Below are 16,388 nucleotides of genomic sequence, written 5' to 3'. Positions count from 1 at the left end.
AAGGCCTTTTTTTCCGTATCGCCAGCGTGTATATATTTTGGAAGAAATAAGAGGATTGTTTGCTGATCCTTTTCTTCACTTAATCTCACTTGTTTCATCTCCCTGTTTTTCTGGCTGCCTCTTTGTTCTGGTAGCCAGGAGTGAATTATGATATGACAAGTGATAGGATGAATGAGGACGGATGACAGTAAACATTGGTATGCTGTTTAATGTATGCCCCACTGTTTGAAGCACTTCAAGCAACTAACTCGTTTACTCTTGAACAAACAAACAAACTCTGGTATCGTTATGTTCTCCACTGTAAAATAAAAAACTGAGCACACAGAGATTAAGTATCTTGGGACTAGGATCTGGACCCAGGCAGCCCTCCAAAGTCTGTGCTTTTAGTCAGAACGCGGTGTTCTTCCCTTTGGTAAACACTTCCCTATCCCTATGCTGTTGTAACTCAGTGAAATTGTAGTTGATGACAAGCTGATGTATATTATTTTCCTACGTCTTTTTCTTACAGCTTTTCAGTAACAAATAGAAAAACATGCAGGGTACTGGGGATTGCCAAGGCAAAGCAGTCCAGTACGACTTTCATCCTTAGGGCAAACTCTAATTCACCTGCATTCCCTTGTCAGTTATGACTTCTGCATAGAAATGCCAGACTTGTATTCCCAGGACCCTCAGAGATCAGTGGTATGCAAGGAGGAAGTTCATGTGATCTCAATGATTAATCTTATTTTGGAAATTTTGTTTAAAATCATGCTCTTTACATTTTAATAGGTAGTAAAAGTCAGAAACATGTTCTGAGACCTGAATCTCTTGAAGGGACCGACGAAGAGGATCCCGTTACAGCCCTGGAATGGGACCCACTGTCTACTGATTACCTCCTAGTGGCTAATTTGCATCGTGGAATTCGCCTGGTAGATTCGGAATCACTTTGTTGCATAACAACATTTAATTTTCCCAGTGCAGTAGCTTCTGTGCAGTGCTTGGCCTGGGTTCCTGGTGCTCCTGGCATGTTTATAACTGGAGGTAACTTGACCCTACTCCCAGAGGTTTAAATATGTGTATATTCTTTAACTGAATCAGGGAGATTGTACTTTTATTGGTTAATTTTGTGTAAGACTTATTAATATCTCAAACATTATTATTATAGTAAATAGCTCGTTTACTTTTATTTATACAGTGCATCATTAATACAATGACAAATAAAAATGAAAGGAAGGCCTGGTTTTCCAGGTTTCTGGTAACATTGAAATATGTTATATATGTACACACATGTGTGCATGTCTGTGTTTGTGTGTATACAAAAGACAAAGGCAGTTCACTTTCAGCCATGGCAGGGTGACAGTAAAAATACTGGCTAGAAAAACAGTCTGTCTGGATGAGGAGTCTGTTAGCCTCACTGAGGATTTTGACAGTCATGATTTCCTAATCATAAGAGAATTAGCAAAACTAAGAAGTGATGGGGGATGGGAAGGTGGGGAATTTAAAATAGAAATTAGGAATTAAATGACTCTTACCGTTTACTTAGCTTCAGAGAGAGAGAGGTCTCTGAAGAGACAGCACTTTCAGCTACTGTATAAATACTTCCCATATTTGCTAAGTGTAAAATGAAGACAAAGAGTCTTTACCTTTTCAACATTTTTAAAGAAGTCTTTACTTCTTTAAGCACTTAAACTGCACATAGAAGTAGATGGATTCTTATTGATGTACCTTCATTGCCTTTAATTTCACAGGATATAATTAATGATAGATATATATTAATAATAATATACCTATTATTATTATCATTATTATTGAGCTGAGATTCACATACCATAAAAACTCACCGTGTACACTTAAGGTGTACAGTGTAGTGGTCTCTGTGTTCACAGAGTTCTACGATCATTAGCATCATTTAACTCCAGAGCGTTTCCTCATCCCCCTAATAAGCCCTGGACCCATCCGCAAGTCACTCTTCACTACGCCCTCCACACCCCTTAGTCACTCCTGTGTGTACGTAAACCACGAATCTACTTTCTCTTTTGGTGGATTTGCCTGTTCCGGACGTTTCATAGAAGCAGAGTCATTCAACATGTGGCCTTTTATGTCTGGCTTCTTTCACTTAACGTAGAGTTTTCAAGGTTCATCCGTGATGTAGCATGGATGAGTACTTCATTCCTTTTTATAGATGAGTAATATTCCATGGTACGGATATGCCAGGTTTTGTTTATCCATTTATCAGCTGATAGACATTATCTTGTTTCCGGTTTTGTGTGGTTATGAATGCTGCTGGGAACATTTGTGCGCAGGCTTTATGGGGACACATGTCTGTAATTCGGTTGGGTATATATGCAGGAGTGCAATTTTTGGGTCACATGGTGACTCTGCGTTTAATCATTTGAGGAACTGCCAGACTCTTTCCAGAGCAGCTTATTAAGGTAGGATTTTTCGAAGGAGGGGGCTTTCTAATTAATCTTCAGGTATATCAGGCAGTCCTTGTTTGGCTGCAAGTGAGCAAGGAAGCAGTTTACAAGCATTTCGAAAGGTGAAGGGTTACTTAATGGTAGAGGTGGAAAGTTTTCTGTGGCTGGCTTTCTTAGAGCAAGTGTGTCCCTGGGGTGCTTTTTTGTGGTCACATTGTCATAATGATCTTTGTCGGGGAGGCTCCCAAGGCAGGCAGTCTCTCACCCGAGAAGGGGATTTGGAACAGGAAAAAAAAGGCAAATTGAAATTGGAAGGATGAATATCACTTCGGCTGTTTCTTTGTATTATGATATAATATTACTGTGTGAAGAATGTCAGTAAGTGGTGCTAAAAATCTGGCAAGTTGAAATTTTGTTATTACTTTTATATCTAGGCATTTTATGTTTCAAATAAAATTTGTTAATATAATGCTTTTTTCTTGATCTGACTAGATTCTCAAGTGGGTGTTTTGCGCGTTTGGAATGTTTCTAGAGCAACACCTGTTGATAATTTTAAATTAAAGAAAACAGGGTTTCACTGCTTACATGTACTGAATTCTCCTCCAAGGAAGAAATGTAAGTAAAAATATCAAAATTGGATATTTTAAAATATCGTACTTGCTGCTATCCAATAAAATGAGTGATATAATGATATAAACGTATCAAATACTGCTACTGAAAAGCAAATTTAAAAAAATAGCCTTTGACAATATACGTGCTAAAGGTACCATCAAAGCCACACAATATCTAATATTGCTAAATTGAAAATATTTAGAGCAAAGTTACATTTAAAAATGCTATTAAGTGAGGATATTAAGATAATCTCAAATCTACATGGGGAAAATGAGACAATGATATTGGTGAAAATAAAAAATATCAAGAGTGATGGGATTAAATAAAATTGGTCTGAACTAGGGGACTTTGTTTTAAACATGGCTCTTTTACAATCTATATGGTTTATAACAAAGTTAAAATAACCTAAACATTGGAAATGTAGGATCTAGAATATATATTCCATGTTTGAACGTATTGCATGTTTGTTGCAGGATTAGTAGTTAGTGTTATAGATGTTCTTCATTTATTTTTGTGTTTTTTTCTAATTACCTTTTATTACTTCTACGATTAAGAAAAAATTATAAAATACATTTAAGGTACAAAAGAAAAATCTGGAGTATGGGGGGGGGGAGGTTTAGAATTAGAATTTTTCCTAAATATGAGGGAGAAGAAATTGACTTCCTATTTAAGTCAACTGTGGTTACTCTGCATGGTTGGTAGTGTTTCTTTTATTTCTGTGTGGATCATAAAAAAACTTGGGGAAAAGAGTAGTGATTGAACAACCTAGAGTTATTGATTCCTCCTTACTCACTGCTGTCTATGATATACTAAATAATTAGTGAGGCCTGTTCAAAATAATGTTGTTTTGGTTAGCAAATTTAGTATCTAATTTTGTGGGCAATGGCAAGTAGTAGAAACTCTCTGTATTTGAACCTCCAGTCTTTTCACAAATGTAAGCTTTTCCTAATACTTCTAAATCCTGGGAACTGGAGGGTCTAGAAGCATTAGGACTGGAGAAGTATTGATAGTATGCTGGGGACTGGCATATGTTTACATATCCTGCATTTTTTGGAACTATTTTTTTCTTTGTTTATTTGCTGTGAACACCCATCTCGTAAGATGACTGAAATATCATAGGTTCTTTACTTCCTTATATTTTTCTTATTGCAAAAGTGGTCCAGGCCCATTAGAGAAAAGTCGGGAAATATAAAGAAGCACATACTGATCTTGTCATTTTTGAGTCATTCCTTTCAGGTTGTTGATAGTTTTTTCTCCCAATTTTTTAATGTAACAGAAAGCGTGGCGTAAGAAAATTTATGTAAAAATGAAAAACTTTAAATGTAGACATAATCATCAAATTCTGAAAAAAAGATGAACTATGGATTGATAGGAGCATAAAGGGTATCAAAACCACCTATAATATCAACAAATTAAAATATTAGAAAACAGTCATGGATTATATTAATTTTAACCAAACTTTCAGCAAAATTTCATTGAACCAAATGCTTCTTTTGTTATTAATGGTTCATTCTAGTTTGGACTGCCTGTTGTTCTCCGATTCTAAGAAATGAGTATTATCCTAATGAATGCAATAAGAAAGACTTTATTATATTTGAGTCAAAAAAGACAATATACTGGGAAATATTTATATTCCAGTGTGTAATTAATCTAGATTGGTCTGATAATTTATGGTGGTATCATTATTTTGAATTATATTTACAAGAGTATATTTATGTTCTAAGGAAAAGCTTTTTGAAAGAAGACAAAATATGTGATAAAGAATACAAAGAAAATAACTGAACAAGGAGACATTTATGTAATTGAAAGTCTATGAAAGTCTAGGAAGAAGAGAGAAATTAAGATGCAAATGTATATCAGTTGTAATTCTTAATTTAGGTGCTAAATTAAAGTGAATTATAAATAATATCAAAAATAATTATTTTCGGGCTTCCCTGGTGGCGCAGCGGTTGAGAGTCCGCCTGCCGATGCAGGGAACACGGGTTCGTGCCCCGGTCCGGGAAGATCCCACGTGCCGCGGAGCGGCTGGGCCCGTGAGCCATGGCCGCAGAGCCTGCGCGTCCGGAGCCTGTTGCTCCACAATGGGAGAGGCCACAGCAGTGAGAGACCCGCGTACCGCAAAAAAAAGAAAAAAAAAATTATTTTCATTGGATTGAAAATTAGGGGAAGAGAGTTATTAGTTTTAAAAGAAAAAAGTTCAGGTGCGTGTGTGTCTGCTTGTATAGAGGAAGAAGTAAGCTATTACATCAGCACTTTGAAAGAAACTTTTAATTCAGAAATAATCGTGCTGTGCTTTAATTTATGGGGCAATAAGAAACCAAATATTCACCACATACTGTGATTCCTCAGAAACTAATTTTCATTCATTTTGCACCACCTGCACTTCTATACACCTCTTTTCAAAATAATATCCCATTTTGTATATATAAATATGGGCAATGCTGCTAAAGTACTCCTGTGGCATAAAACCTGATCATTGCTTAAGAGTTTACTGATATAAATTCTGGATAAAAGAAAACAAAGAGCGTCTTTGTAAATTAAGTCCTGTGGCTTCATTCCAGCCTATGGGAAGATACTGGCATAAATGTTTACTTGTTTATTTATTTTTTTCTTTTCTAGTTTCAATCCAGTCCCCAACCAAAAATCATTATACATCCTCAACGAGTGAAGCAGTACCACCCCCAACTTTGACACAGAATCAAGCATTTTCTGTTCCTCCTGGTCACGCAGTGTGCTGTTTCTTGGATGGTGGAGTTGGACTTTATGATATGGGAGCTAAGAAGTGGGATTTTCTTAGGGACTTGGTATGTCTGTAGTCATTCTTTTATACACAATACTTATTTTGTGTATAAAATGATGTTTACTTTTGTATTATTGATGATATTCTAAAATTATTTTCATAGAGAATCATATATTAGGACTTTATCTTGGTTGATTGAAACATTTTAGAAAAATGTATAGAACTATTAAAATTATTTAATTGTAAACATTATAAACATTAAACTTCTTTAAATATTAATGTCTGTTTAGCTTATCAGAATTACTCTGCATTTGGTAGTTTTCCCATTATTGTGTGGGCTACATTACTCCTTTGTGTAGTGGAAAATCACATAGTTGTAGTATATTTTGGAAGCAAAATGAGAAATAGAATATTCTTTCAGAAGGAAGGAGAAGTCCACCTCTGCCAGTTACTCTGAGCTTTCTTGTTCTCATTCATGAAATGAGCAAGCTTGGATTAAGTGTTTTCTAAGATTTATTTCTATTATGGAGTCATAATAATTCTATGAGTCTACGAACTTCTGTTCTCATGATCCTTAAGCCTCTGTGTGAAATAGAATACAGCCCTGCTGAGGACTCACATTTTGTCTGGGTTTGTTCTATGTTTTTTTATGCTGCATCCCTAGGGTCATGTGGAAACTATCTTTGACTGCAAATTCAAACCTGATGATCCCAATCTTTTAGCAACAGCTTCCTTTGACGGCACAATAAAAGTCTGGGATATAAACACACTGACGGCAGTGTACACTTCCCCAGGGAATGAAGGGGTTATTTATTCCCTTTCATGGGCTCCAGGTAAGAAGTATTTTATTAAAATCAGGAATACAATTAAATGACTTTCCTAACTTTTTTTTTTTTTTTTTTTTTGTGGTACGCGGGCCTCTCACTGCTGTGACCTCTCCCGTTGCGGAGCACAGGCTCTGGACACGCAGGCTCAGCGGCCGTGGCTCACGGGCCCAGCCGCTCCGCGGCATGTGGGATCTTCTGGGGCTGGGGCACGAACCCGTGTCCCCTGCATCGGCAGGCAGACTCTCAACCACTGCGCCACCAGGGAAGCCCGACTTTCCTAACTTTTATTTTCATTTGTATTATCTTCTTCCTCACAGTGTCATCTTACTCCAAATGATTGTGGAGGCAGATTAGTACCAACATAGTGGTTGGTGCAGTTTTTGTGGGTTGTAGAGTAGACTGCTTGCCCAAGCACGTTGATTTCTCGGCCCTTCTATATGACATAGTCATGAAGAAAAGCCCCAGTAAATCAGGATGATACTGACGCATCTAGTTTTAGCTGCATTTGTATAGATGTGCCTATAAAGGTGTAGTGTATTTTACATTATAGAAGTTTTCCTTAAAATTTTCATGTGAATCAAATATATGAAGATAAAACATGTATTTTCTAAAAATTATAATACTTGTCTTTCTCTGATACATCTCTTTTGTGAATATGAATGATTATATATCATCACAGTTTAATTGTGAGCATGTGATTCTATATAAACTCCACTTTTGTAATATTGAAGAACTTTTATGCTATAATAGGGTCTTTTCTTTGATCTCAGAATGATGCTACCTTTATACCTTCCTGTACGTAAAAAAGAGATGTCCTGTGAAACCTCTGACATTTTCTTCCCAAATATTTTCTTCCTGTAATAAATAATTTTACACACCTAAAATGAATTTTTCACTTTATAAACTATGTAGAATGCTTTACTTATTTGTCCTAATACTAACATATTAATTTAAAACCCACTTATAACCAAGATGTAGCTTATTTTTTAGCTTATCTCCTTGTGCACAGAGATTTTTAGCCCTGAATATATGGGCTGTCAGGGTTTTGATGTCTTCAGAGAATTTGGGATTCTCTTGGAATTTTATGCATAATTTTTAGCATATGTGTGCATGTTCCTATATCTGTCAAAGATTATCATAGCTATCAGATTTTCAGAGAAGTCCATGACACAAAAAAGGTAAAGAACTACTATTTTTGTATCCCTTATCTCCTACCGTGAGAAGATCTAGAATAAGCTTTTACTTCCAAGTCTTAATGACAGCAGCTGTTCTCTGAAGCAGAAAATACTTAGTGCTATTATAGATCCAAAGCTAATTGGAAAAAAAAGTTACTTCACTAATTAATAAGTAAGGAACAGGGCTTCCCTGGTGGCGCAGTGGTTGAGGGTCCGCCTGCCGGTGCAGGGGACGCGGGTTCGTGTCCCGGTCCGGGAGGATCGCACATGCCGCGGAGCGGCTGGGCCCGTGAGCCATGGCCGCTGAGCCTGTGCGTCCGGAGCCTGTGCTCCGCAACGGGAGAGGCTGCAGCGGTGAGAGGCCCGCATACAGCCAAAAAAAAAAAAGAAAAATAGATGTAAGGAACAAAAAGAACTAGCACTCTTTTCTGCTCCCTTCTTTACCTCCATCTTCACTTTACTTTCGATTGTGAGAGCCAGCATTTTTTAAAGAGGATCTGAGGTCGGAGAGGTTGAGTAACTTACTGAAGATTATATACAGAGGGAGTAGTGGTGGAGTCAAGATGTGAACCCTTGTCAATTTGATGTTTAAGCCTGTGCTCTTAGTCATGGTAGTTTGCATCGTCACAGCAGGGCCTGCTGGGTTGAGATACAGGCATTGGGCCACCAGTGCAGTGACGCTGTAACAGCAACGAGCTGATCATTCTTTCTTCTACAAAACGTGTTCAAGTCTCAAACCTAAAGCTTGAATAGAAATTGTGGCTGTGAAAACCATTGTTTCAAATCATAACACAGAAGGCCCGATCTTACTTCAAGCTTATTTCACTCTCTACATTGAGAATTTGCCTTAAGAAAATAAAAATGTTGTAAAATGGAAATTCTGCCACTTTTTGCAAAGTGATTACTGATGAATCACTGTTGTTAGGTAAATATGGATGAAACTTAAAAGATTAGCAAAGGTTGACACTGGATGGAAGTAGAGTAGGTTATAGATGATTGCAAAATTTCCTTTATTTTTAGAGTAGATATCACTGGGAAATTTTTAGAAGTGCATATAAATATGGAAACTTACCCCCAATAATTTTAGAGCACTAGAAGGGTAGCAGAATGAAAACCCTAGAAAAAAGTGGTGAGGACTTTTCTTTTAGTATTTATAGTCATTTATCACAAAATAATTCCTCCATATTTTTACTCCTAGGAGACAGATAACAGCTATTTCTTTCTTCTAATGGAGCAAACCTCTTCTTTGACTGCCTTGCAAAAAATTCAAGACCAGCTACTAACTTAGCTGCAGTTCAATTTTAACAGATTTTTTTAACTCCTTAAAAACAAAGAGCATTGTTTATGTCTTTGATGGAGAAAATGAATTTTTTCATGTGTCCTTCTTAGAGAAATACTTTCCTAACCATTAAAAAAATTACTAGGGCTTCCCTGGTGGCGCAGTGGTTGAGAGTCTGCCTGCCGATGCAGGGTACACGGGTTCGTGCCCCGGTCCGGGAAGATCCCACATGCTGCGGAGCGGCTGGGCCCGTGAGCCATCGCCGCTGAGCCTGCGCGTCCAGAGCCTGTGCTCCGCAAGGGGAGAGACCACAGCAGTGAGAGGCCCGCGTACCAAAAAAAAAAAAAAAAAATTACTAGATTGTCAGAAAAGTGTAAATACCGAATGGATATGTAATAATATTGAGGAATTTTTGATAATTTTTCTATTTGTGATTGTAGTAGTTTGGTCATGTTAATAAAAGAGTTCCTGTATTTTAAACATCCATCCTCAAGTATTTATTGATGAAAGGATACAATGTTAGAGATTGGCTCCAAAGAAATCCAGTAGGGGGCTATAGACAAAATAAGATTGACCATATTTTGATAATTGTTGAAATTGTATGATGGATTCATGCATTATACTGTTCTTTCTATATTTGCATACATTTGATAATTTTCATTATTTAAAAAAAAGAGCCACTTTGCAAACTCAAGTCTTACTTTTTCAAAAATTACATTTTTGAAAAGAATTAACATTTGTGGCAGACATTTCATATAACGTCTAACAAATTGTTTCCTAAGGTGATTTAAATTGTATTGCTGGAGCAACTTCTCGAAATGGTGCTTTTATTTGGGATATTAAAAAGGGCAAAATCGTACAACGATTTAATGAGGTAAGATGTATTTATTGCTAGTCGAATAACATAATGCCTTATATGGCTTCACGTTTTTTAAATGCTTTCCTCTCTTAATTTATTAGTGAGTCACCAGGTGGCATTGTAGTCTTTTAATTAGAAGAAAATCCAAGAGGACATGCACGTGCTAAAATGAATTCTGAAAAATGTAGCTGAGCCTAAGATAGAAAAATTCACCTAAAGTTGCATGAGAGTTCAAAGGAATTTTGGGTCGCCTTCCACGAAACTGTCTAGGCAAATATTCAAAAGTTGGAAAAAGACTAAACTCAGAACAAGACCCAAATTATGGTCCCAATTTTGTCACTGATTAGCTCTTGACATAGAGAGGATAATTTTATTGCCTTGAAGCTGATTGTTCATTTATTTATTTATCTTTTAACATCTTTATTGGAGTATAATTGCTTCACAATGGTGTGTTAGTTTCTGCTTTATAACAAGGTGAATCAGTTATACATGTACATATGTTCCCATATCTCTTCTGATTGTTCATTTTATAAGATGGTGAAGTTGGATTATATAATTTCTTAGGTTTCCTTCCAAGTCTCAAATTCCATTTTTCCATGACAAGTTCCAAAAGCTCCTCTCTTCCTATTTGTAGTGTCACAGATTGTACTTTTCCTTCTGCTTGGAGTTAAATTGTCATCTCATATTTCCCTGAGTTCTGTTAATATTTTGTAAATACGTATGCTCTCGTTACAGTATGTTAGTTGTGAATGGAGGGAAATGTGAACAGCATCTAGGATTGTCTGTCACTTTCTTGAAATTTCATTCATTTCAAATGATTACTGTTGAAGTTTATCAAACATATAACTTACTTAATAATTATTTATATATCGAGGCTTTAAAACCATTTATACAAAAGACTGTTCTCTCTCTGAAAATCAAGTAGCGTTGATCTTCCAGGGGTTACGGAAGTTATGTGACAAATGCAGAGCCGTAGGGAAACTTCAACAACCACCAGTGTGCAATTCTGCTCTCAAAAGAGGAAACTTTGGCAAAGGACTACAGGTCATCCTTCCCTTTCTCTACTTAACAACAATGTTCTCAGTTCAGCATTCCCCCAGCCCGCCTTCTGCCCTCCCCATCACCAGAACGTTGCGTATCCCATAATAAGTAAGGATATAAGAAGAAAAGATGAACCTGGAAAAGCAACTTTTGACCTAATTCAAGAATCTTATCCTTGGATGTCAAATCTGTCGATTTCTTCTTCTAGCATCTTGGCGTCCTGTCAACTAAGTATCTTCCTATTAGCACTCGGCAGGTGCAGCCTGATTCCAGCAGCCCAGCCCTGAGCATCAGGGACATCTCTTACGTCCATTTATGTCTTTCCCAGCTCCAATAGCATAGTTAAGACCAATATCGAAACCACTTACATCTAGGATAATAAATGTGGGGAAAATGAACAGTGCCAGCTTCAGTTAACTAAGTTACACATGCCTCACCAAATAAAATGCAGGACGTGAGGGAGCCATGAGTGCCCCGTTCACGGGGACGAGCACAACTGATGGAGGACCTCCCCTCCTTAACTGAGTGAGTATAGAGACTACCTCCATTCTTGTGTTCATCTTTATAAAGCTACCCACCTTGATCCCCCAAGAAAGGTAAAAATAGCAAACTGGAGACCACCTTAGTAAAACAGCCTTAAAGCTCCAGATAAAAAGTCACTTTAGTCTTCCCTTAAGAGCAGCCACGATTTAAGTGCTATATAAAACGGAAATGATTTAAACAAAATTCGGAAGTGGATTGGTTGCAACCTTTATTCACCCATTACCTAGTTGATGAACGACATTCCTATGTATAAAATATATTCTTTGTGTTTTTAAAAATTCTCATCATACCAGCTGTGACTGTATTCCTTTACCCTTTCCCAGTCCAAGAATACAGATAAACATAGAGTACAGGTAAATAGAGAGTGATTTGTTATAATAATAACCTTAAACCTTCTTTGTTTCATAAAAATAAAATTTTGAAATTTAGAAGAACAATCAGTAATAACAGCTGCTTGCAGCATCTCTTATACTGTAGTTTTAGGAGCCTAACTGGGTTAGAAAGCAGATAGATAAATATCTTCATCTCCAGAAGGGCTTTTACAGAAAAAGGTATTAAGCTATTAAGCAGAGCTTAATTCTACAGATGGCTGAGGAAGCAGATTCTGGGTGTTTACCAGTGTCCACAAAAAGGAAATAGAGCCACCCATTTATGTCTTAAAACAATGGTTTTGTTTCTTAAGTGTTGACAGCGTTACACATTCTTTAAAGTATGTATTCAGCCTTCTGCTGTTGACAGTAGTGTCTCTGTAGCATCATCTAGAGCAAGTTCCTAATAGCAAAGTAATATTAGAAGAAATAAATAAATAAGAGGAAAAAGGGGTGAATTATTTCTTATTGATAGGTATTTTACATTTTTTGAAGCATGGAAAAAATGGAATATTCTGCATTGCCTGGAGTCATAAAGATTCCAAAAGAATAGCAACCTGCAGTGGTGATGGTTACTGGTAAGTACTATGTATGAAATTACACTGTTTATAAAAGATACATTTGATAATATCAATTGTATCATGTTAGCACATACGTTAAAATGTTCGATGAGATTCCATTTGTACAGCTCTACCTACTATCATAAATATTATTTATAAGCCCGCATAGGCACATGCTACATTGCTATGATACATCAGTAATAAATAACAATTCAATGATGTTTAAAAATAAACAAACCACTAATTCTTTCTAAATGAAAATACTACTCGAATTTTAACTAGAATACCGTGACTTACCTCAAAGAAACTTAAAGGACTTTCACAGAGTCTAAATTTCATCACATTTTGAGGGAGTGGTATTTCAGTTTCGCAAGTGATTAAAGAGGTATCAAGTGCTCTAGAAACTTGTTCACAGTAGGTGTTATTATTTTTAAAAGGATAAAAAGGCTTTGTAAGGAGCAATAAGACCATGCCTGTGGGAAATGCCTATTTTTAGAAAGTGACTAACTTCTCAGAAATATGTGCTTTCTTAATTCTGTTGAGTCCCAGGAAAAAGGAGGCTTCCAAGAAATATATGTAAGGGAAGAATTGCCTTTGAGTTAAAAAAAAAGTTTTTAGTCCAATGGTGCTACCCTATAGCTATAGATATTGTCATCTTTGACGGGTAGTATAAGCACTTATGGTTGTTGAGAAGTAGTAAAGTTTATCTCCTCTTAGGTTTTGCTATACCCAGCCCCAAATCTTCTCATCCTCACTTTTTAATTTCAGTGGAAAATACAGTAGTTATGGAAACCAAAGATCTTTACCAAGAAGTTAAAATTTTCAGAAACGACAGTTAGTGATTTTTTTCCCTTGAAAATGACCATTTGCTCATTGATACATACCAAAATACGAAAGGTGTACGTAAGAGTTTTTTGACTAGGTGATACATGATTAGATTTACCATATATTCTCAGGGCATTACTTATTTGATAAATACCACAGTCAATGACTAAATATTTGGAAGTGTAGATCACCACCACTCTCCAGTAACCTCAAAGTTTTGGTGGGCCTAGTGATGTTTTAAAAGGGTCTTTTCCAAAGACTTTTAAAACTTTGCAATACGTTAATTTATACACAGCTTTGTGTCCCTATGGAATCAGTAGCCCTTGCACTATGGCAATATAATAGAAGGGTATTAGAGCTGCTTTTGTTTTTGCAGTGAAAGTGTATAGGATCTGTTTTGGGAGAAGGGGTCCTCTGAAGTTCTAGTTGTATCACTTAAAATATGCCATGAAAATATTATATGTCTTGCAGTTGGTGTAATAGTGCATGCACCCAACACTATAAATGAGTTGTTTTAAACATACATTTTGAACTGTTAAATTTTGAAGCTGAAATCTAATGCATATATTTTAAAATATATGTATTAAACTATGTATTTCCCTAATTAAAAATATAAGAAATAGTTTCTAAATAAAAATGTATCTCCTTTAAATTGGTTTCAGTGGGTTACCATAATTAATACTATGTGATATAAATATCCTTACTCATAATTGGTAATATTTACACAGTACTTTTAAATGTTCCTTGTGCTTTGCAGACAAGGTCTCTTTCCTAAAACACTTATGTTCAAATTTTACAGTTCTGGCTTTCTTCCCTTGAATGATGTATTTAGACTGTTGTAATTTTCTATTAATATATTATACTTAATTTCAGTATTATTCGAACAGTTGATGGTAAAGTACTACACAAATACAAACATCCAGCTGCAGTGTTTGGTTGTGACTGGAGCCAAAACAACAGGTAAGTATTTTTTCCGGAAATAAGTAATAATTACATTTCAGAGATTTTGAATAGCCATAAAGTTTAAGGTTATTTCCATAGGTAATATTCATGACTCTTTTTAGGTAATATTCCCTTTGCCTAGCCTTGTAATTGCATGTGTAACCATCTGTTTTTATTCCGTGAGGTTTTTATATGATTTAGAAATACTGATTTCCTACTTTCAAGCTATTTCCTGCTGCTTTAAGGAAAAGCATATGACTAGCTAATGAAACATGGAAATCAGTCCAATCTGTGTGTGTCTTCTGAGGAACGTGGCCCTTTCTCTGAACCCTTTTTAGGAATCTGTGCAATGGTATTTTGTTCCCTGTGACTTTCCATTGCCTCCACCTAATGCAAATGCCACGGCCTTGGGTGATTTCCCATGACACAGAACTTAGAATGGTTTTGAAAGGTCAACCTTGCTTAAGAGCCTGGCATTAAAGATCAGCTTAGATTTAAAAATTAATCCAAGTCAAACCTCCACTAAAATTGATCCTTTAAGCCCCTGCACTTCCAAGAATCTTGTGTTTCAAACCTCTCTTTGATGGGATATAAATTATCTTTAAAAATTCAAACTTTCTTTAAATATTGTGAAAACTATGTGAATTATGCTTTTCCATATTAGAGTCGTAAAATATACATACTAAAATATTAAAACCTTATTACACTGTGTTCTGAGTCAAATCACATATTATACAAAATGATGGATCTATGAGTTTCTTCCAGTAAATACAGAAGCATTTATTACACAGTTACAGGTACTTTTTAAAAAAAAGTTTTTATGTGGACCATTTTTAAAATCTTTATTGAATTTATTACAATATTGCTTCTGCTTTATGTTTTGGTTTTTTTGGCCCCGAGGCATGTGGGATCTTAGCTCCCCGACTGGGGATCGAACCCATACCCACTGCATTGGAAGGCAAAGTCTTAACCGTGGACTGCCAGGGAGGTCCCCGGTTAGAGGCTCTAAAATGAGCTCGTGACCAGCTCTTCTGCAGTATTTCCCACCTCAGTGGCCTGAAAATGCAAACAACAAACTGCTAAAGCCCAAATCCTTGACCTCTTCTCTTTTTTTTTTTGCGGTACGCGGGCCTCTCACTGTTGCGGCCTCTCCCGTTACGGAGCACAGGCTCCGGACGCGCAGGCTTAGCGGCCATGGCTCACGGGCCCAGCCGCTCTGCGGCCTGTGGGATCTTCCCGGACCAGGGCACAAACCCACGTCCCCTGCATCAGCAGGCGGACTCTCAACCACTGCGCCACCAGGGAAGCCCTCTTCTTTTAGACCTTATTATCTCTCAATTTTCACTTGCAGCCAGCCATCAATTCCTGTCATATCCTCCATCTAAATATCCTTCTTTACCCAACCATCCCTCCAGCGACTAAACTAATGACATTTGTCTGTTTTGGGACTTCTGCAAAAGTCTTCTAAATCAATTCCAGAATTCACACCTTTCGTCACCACTTCCTCTCTCTGTGTTCTCTAGGTTGCTGTCAGAGTGAGCGTTTAAAACCGCAGATGTGAGCACGGCATTCTCCTGCTTAAATCCTTCAACAGTTTCCCATTGATCTTGGGATAATGTGCAGAATCTTAGCCAGTCCTACAAGGGAGTCCCTGTATAATCCCATTCCTTTGTACTTTAGTATCACATTACAAGCCTTGCTTCCCTTGTTCCTTATATCCAGCCACAGTGGCTTTCGATTTCTTGAACCAGCCAGCTCATTTTCACCCCAAGGCTTTCACTCCTGTTTCCCCTTCCATCTAGGATTCTACTTCCCATCCCACCACATACAACTCCTCCCAACCCGGGCCGGATATAAGTAACTTCTCCCTATCCTTCAGCTCTCAGCTCAAAAAACCACTTTTGGAGAAAAGTCTTCCCTGACCCCCATAGTAGGTAAATTTCCCCTATGGTATAATAAGCCTTGGGTGCACTTAACATCATAAAATTAAGTTTTATTTGTGAATTGGCTGCTTCACCCTGTAGAATGTAAGCTCCATGAGATCAGTAGTGGTTATCTGTTTTTAGCAGTATATTATCAGCAAAACACTGTACTTCTGACCCTCACTATGCCTTGAAAAAACCAGATGTTTAATAAATATTTGTTGAATATAAAAATGAGTAGAATTACCTTGCATATGATCAACAGAACAGTTCCACATTCTTATTTCTCTGTTTTATAG

General features: G+C 36.8%; 1 protein-coding gene across 1 annotated transcript in view; it reads left to right on the top strand.

Annotated features, from left to right (window-relative positions):
* The window catches only part of WDR17 (WD repeat domain 17), a 76,920-nt gene that overhangs the window by 30,852 nt on the left and 29,680 nt on the right, over positions 1–16,388 (top strand). The window contains exons 6-12 of the mRNA XM_082863666.1: positions 769–1,020; positions 2,889–3,011; positions 5,628–5,812; positions 6,413–6,581; positions 9,812–9,903; positions 12,336–12,418; positions 14,099–14,185. Of these exons, the coding sequence (XP_082719792.1) occupies positions 769–1,020; positions 2,889–3,011; positions 5,628–5,812; positions 6,413–6,581; positions 9,812–9,903; positions 12,336–12,418; positions 14,099–14,185 (991 nt within the window). The remainder of the gene's footprint in view (positions 1–768; positions 1,021–2,888; positions 3,012–5,627; positions 5,813–6,412; positions 6,582–9,811; positions 9,904–12,335; positions 12,419–14,098; positions 14,186–16,388) is intronic.

The sequence above is a fragment of the Leucopleurus acutus genome (assembly GCF_964270905.1).
Source record: "Leucopleurus acutus genome assembly, chromosome: 21".
NCBI lineage: Eukaryota > Metazoa > Chordata > Mammalia > Artiodactyla > Delphinidae > Leucopleurus > Leucopleurus acutus.
The sequence above is the reverse complement of the archived record's forward strand: the minus strand, read 5'-3'. Positions and strand labels throughout refer to the sequence as shown.